Below are 6,661 nucleotides of genomic sequence, written 5' to 3'. Positions count from 1 at the left end.
TCATTCTCCAATCAGTGACAAGCAGTAGGGCGGGGTTTGGAGCCGGGCGGAAAATTTCATTTTCGCCATATTGGAGACTGGTAAATCTAAGAGCCCCGCCCCTTTTTATGACGTTAGGACTTTGGGATGTACTTCCCTTACCTGGGCGGGACTATGGGCGGGGATTTCCTATCCCTGGGCGGGGTAATGGGCGGACACTTTCCTTCCCTGGGCGGGGCTCCTACCTGTACTGGGCTTTGCCTGTTTATAACCCCCTCCTGGGTGTGACCTACCCCCAACCTGACCCCTGACACCTTTCCAGGTAGGTCGGTGCAATGGACGCAGAGAATACAGAAATCTGATTGGTTACTACTTTATACCATTTATTTGTTGTGGGAAATCCCAAATGTTGTTGTTGTCACCAGAAGAGGAATAAAGAGGAAATCTCTCTCTGGGGACACCTGGTGACATGGTTTACCTCCGGGTGGTGTCCTTGGGACAGGAAGTGAAGGGAAATCTCTCCAATGAGACACAGCCGGCTTTGCCCTCCCCATGTGGTCACATGACCAGAACTGATTGCAATGCCCCGCCCCGCCTCAGAGAAGAGAGAACCCTGACATGGTGATCCTTCTATGTATGTGACCCACACTGCCATGGGGGTATATATAGGGTCTAAGGGGTATATATAGAGGGTATGAGGGGTATATAGGGGGTGTAAGGGGTATATAGAGGGTGTAAGGGGTATATAGAGGGTATGAGGGGTATATAGATGGTATGAGGGGTATATAGAGGGTATGAGGGGTATATAATGGGGGTATGAGGGGTATATAGAGGGTATGAGGGGTATATAGGGGGTATGAGGGGTATATATAGAGGGTATGAGGGGTATATAGGGGGTATGAGGGGTATATATAGAGGGTATGAGGGGTATATAGGGGGTATATAGGGGGTATGAGGGGTATATATAGAGGGTATGAGGGGTATATAGGGGGTATGAGGGGTATATATAGAGGGTATGAGGGGTATATAGGGGGTGTCAGGGGTATATAGAGGGTATGAGGGGTATATAGGGGGTGTAAGGGGTATACAGGGAGTGAAATTGGGGTTCAGCTCCTGGGTGCACCTGACTGCAGTCCATCCAATGATAACATTGGGGAGTCACCCCGCCCCCATCTTGCCCCAGGTTGGGTTTATATTCCAGGCCATTGGTCATCCATGGACTTATTTTCTATTATCACAAATTAAATGTGAATGATGAAGAAAGAGAAATGAGAACTTGGGGCCCTTCTTGGATGCCCATCATGCCCCCAATGATGTTGGGGGTCATTGCCGAGTGAGAGTCACCCCCATAACATGACTTTGGGTTGTTGGGATTATTTGTAATACAAAAGCCACGTAAGGGGCCCCTAGATACCCCTCTCACCCTGGGAAACGAGGAAAGGGGTAGTACTTACTATGGGAGGTCCACTGATGCCCCAATATGATCCCATCTATCGTCCGCTGCACTCCAGTTTGGTGCATTTTACTGTCAGTCCAGCCGGGGTCCCTCCATTCAGACCCCGGCCCCTGGGTTTTACCCCTTTAAATGCAATCGGAACAAAAGTTGATGTAAACTGAATATTGGAAAAAAGTTCACCAAATTCTCCCAATCCAACCAATTCCAGTAACCAGGAGCCATCCACTGTCAGTGTGAGCAGAGCTCAGCGCCTGGACCATCATCGCCTTCTGAACATTACACGGAGAGCTGCGTTGCTCTGAGTTTACAAGTTTTCATTTATTTATTTCTTTTATTAATAACGATAACATTTTATCCGCACGTTGTATGTTAGACGCTTTGTGCTGGAAATACGATTTCACTGCCTTCATCAATCATTAGTTAGGTGGCAAGTGAAAAAAACTTGTGGACTGGGCATTAGGGGCGTAAGGGGTATATTGGGGGGAGGTGAGGGATATATTGGGGGGGTGAGGGTATGAGGGGTAAAGTAAGGGAAAGGTGAGGGTATGAGGGGTATAATGCGGGGTGAGGGTATGAGGGGTATGTTGGGGGGAAAGGTGAGGGTATGAGGGGTATATTGGGGGGGTGTGGGGGGTGTAGTGGTGGTAAATGCGAGGGTATGAGGGGTATATTAGGGGGAGGTGAGTGTGTGGGGGGTATGTTGGGGGAAAGGTATGAGTTGTATATTGGGGAAAAGGTGGTGGTGTGGGGGGTTTATTAGAGGGAAATACCCCTAGCAATTGGTGCCCTGGGGTAGGGGTATTATCCTATTGGTGGTCACACAATTCTCGCAGTGGGGTATGAGGGTTATAGTGGAGGGAAAGGAGAGGGTATGAGGGTTATATTAGGGGGAGGTGAGGGTGGGAGGGCTATATTAGAGGGAAATACCCCTAGCAATTGGTGCCCTGGGGTAGGGGTATTATCCTATTGGTGGTCACACAATTCTCGCAGTGGGGTATGAGGGTTATAGTGGAGGGAAAGGAGAGGGTATGAGGGTTATATTAGGGGGAGGTGAGGGTGGGAGGGCTATATTAGAGGGAATTACCCCTAGCAATTGGTGCCCCGGGGTAGGGGTATTATCCCATTGGTGGTCACATGATTCTGGCAGTGGAACAGAAACATTTGTGTTACATTATGAAATCCCTGAATCCGGTGACACCAGCAGAGAACTGAAATGTCCTGAGGAATATTCCTGGGAACGGATTGGGAATGCTGATCCCAGGTTTCCTAGGATGATCCGGAGGATTCTATAGCTCGCTGCGCTCCGACATTTTCCGGATCTTCTCCGGGAGAATTTTGGTTAAGAAGTTGAATTTTCTGTCTTTTAGTCTCTGAGCCGCTTTCTGCTGAATATCAATCTGCAGATAATCCTCATCCTGGTCGTACTGCGGCCACAGAACCAGGCCCGGCCCATTCGGGTCACTGCGGGGAGAAGAACGAGGTGACAACACTGAGCATTAGCATTACAGCCAGGGAGGGGATAAAAAAGAACTCCGGACACAAAAACTCATTTCAATGTATTCTTCAATAGTAACAGAGGATAAACATCCAATAAGAGACATCATCACTGTGCTGTACAGCTGGGGGAGGGTCTCAGGAGGCTCCACCCACTGCAGGCTGACTACAAGAGGGGGCGGAGACAAGACCAGGAACCCTGCACGAGGTGAGAGAGCAATACCGGTCTGTATTACAGGAAGCTGCACACCCAGGATAAGAAATCCATTACAGGCAATGTTGTGCCCAACTCCAGACAGACAGGGACAAATATGAGATTTAATCTCTGCATTCTCATTGGGCAGATTTCACATCCTGTGTCATGGGGGGTCACCATGACTTACCCGGTGCGAGCAAAGTTGGCCCAGTATCTCATGATGGTTTTGCTGAGCGTCTTTTCCTCCTCGGGAAAGGTTTCTGCAAAGTAAAAGACAAATCACACAAACTCATCTCTGTGCAGGTAAAGAGTGACAACCACAGCGACTGGGCTGCAGAATCTGCAATTGTGTTGTCACCAAGACGGAAATTCTGAATTGTGTTTATTAAAGTGGATCCAAACCTCAGAAAGTGAAGATTTCAATGTGGGGCATCTCAGGCTCTGCCCCCTCTGTTGGTGTCCCCAGATTTGGTGTTGTCACCATTGTGCTGCTCTCTGTTCTCCTTGCTGGAGGGGAAGCTGCACCTGAGGTCCTGCAGTGTGAGGATCTCCCTGCTTCATCCATTCTATGACCTGAGTCATGTGACCTGGTGGGGGAGGGGGCAAATCCTGGCACTACCAATATGGCTGCCTCGTCACACAGGACACGGTATGAACAGTAATCAGACAATCCTGGTGACTGCGTTTCCCTTTGCCATCTTTTTTGGGCCCAGCCTCCACATTACAGGTCCTTGAAGGGTGACAATTTCATAGTGGGGTAAACATATCCATTGCCCCCAATGTACTCATATAATGCAAATGGCGCCCCCTATCTGTGACATTACGTAGATAATATTGTGGCCCTCAGTATCCTGGACCTCTTTTTACTCGGGGTCACTGGAGACATGTTGGGGTGTCTGTAGGATTACCAGGCATGAACATGATGACGTATACACCCCCCGCCCCCATTCCTACCCCCTGGGGCAAATAATAGAAGGAAAATTATAAATCTGCAGCCCCCGGGGATTCCCAGAAGAATTCCCAGCCCCCACATACGTGATTTATACAGAGAGCTGCTTCTCAGGAAGGGGCCACCGAACACGAACACCAAATCATCGCTGTGATCGGCCTTCACCCACTCGGGTCTGGTGTCCCCAAATATGGACGGACGGCGCTGGAGTTCATAGAAGAAGACCGGGGAGCCGGAATCTGAGGAGGAAGAAATGTTATTAATATGGGGTCACCCGGGTCAGAACCCCTACTGTGCCCATTATGAGGGGCTCCCACCATCCCTGTACCCCTACTGGGCCTAATATGGGGCTCCCACCATCCCTGTACCCTTGTTGTGCCCATTATGAGGGGCTCCCACCATCCCTGTACCCATGTTGTGCCCATTATGAGGGGTCCCCACCATCCCTGTACCCCAACCGGGCCCAATATGACAGATCCCCATGATCCCTGTACCCCTACTGGGTCCAATATGAGGCTCCCACCATGCCTGCATTGAGTTGAGGACGTCCAGGGTGTGACTGTTGGGGGATTGGGGACACGGGGCGGCTGATATCATGGAATCTTAATGTTGGAATGATTTTATATTCTCAGTCTGAACAATTCTTAGCTCTGATTGGTCGATCTGAGGAGGGGGGTGAGGGGTATCCGGTGTCTCGTACCTCTGTGGAGTTTCGCTATTTTTAGTGACGGAATGACAAACATGACATCGCCCTGCAGCTCTAGAAAGCGATCGCGAAGTTCCAGATGGTCGTCAGTGTCCCCGAAATATTCATCCAGCAATGTGTAGTCCAGGCCGGAGATGTCCCCCTGCACACAGCACAGACTGCATTACATTCATTAGAAATCCCCAGAATACCAGCCTTCTCCCTCTCCGAACCATCCAATCCGTCCGGACTACATAGATGGTGAGATCTGATGGAGATTGCACGGCCGGATTGTACGGTGTGTGCCGAGACCAATTACAATGTATCATTGAGTAGAGAAGGCATTAAAGTGTCACTCCACCCACACTAATGGAGGGTTGTCATGTTGACTTCATTGAGGATATCGCTGGCTGTGAATATGCTTTCCTGGCTGTGGCTGATGAAAATATTAACGCCCCCCCCCCTCCCCCCATTATTCACCAAGCAGCAGGCTGCTAGTAATGGTGTACAGGACCCATGGGGCCCTCAGAAATACTGCTTCCCCATTGGTGGAGTACAATAAGAGGAGATCACTGGAAATATGTTACTGGTGGGATGAAAATAAAGGAAAGCCCCGCAGCCAGGAATGAATTACATGCAATTTGTTAGTCTTACCAGAAATAGGGCTCTTCTCATCTCTGATTGGATCGATTCTTTCGGCAGCCCATCCATGTATCCGGCATTCATGCCCTGTCCACAGACACAGAGATTTACAAAGAATCTGCTGCTTCTCCCCAGTCACCCCAATACCAGAGAGTGAACCCCAAAACATTCAATCCAACAACCCCCACCTGTCACCACTACCTCCTGCATCTCAGACATTCCAATTCCATGGATATCTCCGGAGTATCTCCCTATTCTATGGGAGTGACAACCTTCCACCATCATCTCCAAGTGTTTCCTGTGGTGGACATATTCCTCTGTATTCTCCTGCTTGTCCCCCATGCTGCACCCCATCTGTATGTGACGTCCATCATCCTATTCCATAGAATCTCCGGAATTCATCCCATGGAACTCACCACCCCCTCCATCATTTCCTGGATTTCCTCTGCTCTGAACCTTTTCTATAGAACTTGGAAACTTCAACATTACTTTAGGATTTCTCCCATGCTGCACCCCTCAGCCATTATCCCTAAAGTGTCTTCTGTGCTGCACCCGTTCTTTGGAGCTCATTATCTTCATTTGTCACCCCCAGGATTTCCTCTTCAAATCTTTAGCTATCCTCTCCGGAATGTCTCTATTTTATGGAAATCCCCACCTTCCTCTGTATTCTCCGGGTTTTCTCTGGTGCTGCACCCATTCCATGGAGCTCCCCATCCTCCATCATCTCCAGGATTTCTCCCATTTTGCTCCTGTCCTTCTTCTGTATTCCCCTCCCATGCTGCACCCACTCCTTGGAGCTCCCTATCTTCCATCATCTCCAGGAATTCCTCCAATGCTCCTATTCTTTGGAAGTGACAACCGTTCCACTATTTTTAAGGGTCTCAGCATCTGTCACTGTTACCCCCAGGATTTCCCCCATGCTGCTCCTAATCCATGGACCTCATCACCTTCCTCTGTATTCTCCTGGAATTATTCCGCTCTGCGCCAGTTCTATGGAATTCATCATTTTCCGCCATCCTCTCCAGGATTTCCCATGCTGCACCTACCGTATTTTTTGCCATATAAGACGCACTTTTTCTTCCCCAAAACTGGGGGGGGGGGGGGAGTGCGTCCTATACGACAAATGTGTTAAAAAAAATAATTACAATATTATACTCACCCGATACCCGGATCCTGCGTGTGTCTCTGGCTGCAGCGTGTCTCTCTTCTCTCCTCTGCCAGCATCGTGTTTTCTCCTGTCTGTAAAGCAAAGCGAAAGAA

At 49.3% G+C, this 6,661-nt stretch overlaps 1 protein-coding gene across 1 annotated transcript in view; it reads right to left on the bottom strand.

Moving 5' to 3' along the window:
* Positions 1-1,734: 1,734 nt before the first annotated feature.
* LOC140338460 (uncharacterized) overlaps positions 1,735-6,661 on the bottom strand; it is a gene marked incomplete in the record, with an annotated part of 18,373 nt that continues 13,446 nt past the window's right edge. The window contains 4 exon segments of the mRNA XM_072422696.1: positions 1,735-2,896; positions 3,313-3,385; positions 4,161-4,313; positions 4,775-4,922. Coding sequence (XP_072278797.1) covers positions 2,722-2,896; positions 3,313-3,385; positions 4,161-4,313; positions 4,775-4,922 — 549 coding nt within the window.

The sequence above is a fragment of the Pyxicephalus adspersus genome, chromosome 9 (genome assembly GCF_032062135.1).
Source record: "Pyxicephalus adspersus chromosome 9, UCB_Pads_2.0, whole genome shotgun sequence".
In the NCBI taxonomy this organism is placed as follows: domain Eukaryota; kingdom Metazoa; phylum Chordata; class Amphibia; order Anura; family Pyxicephalidae; genus Pyxicephalus; species Pyxicephalus adspersus.
Note: the sequence above shows the minus strand (reverse complement) of the source record. Positions and strands in the feature narration are given on the sequence as shown.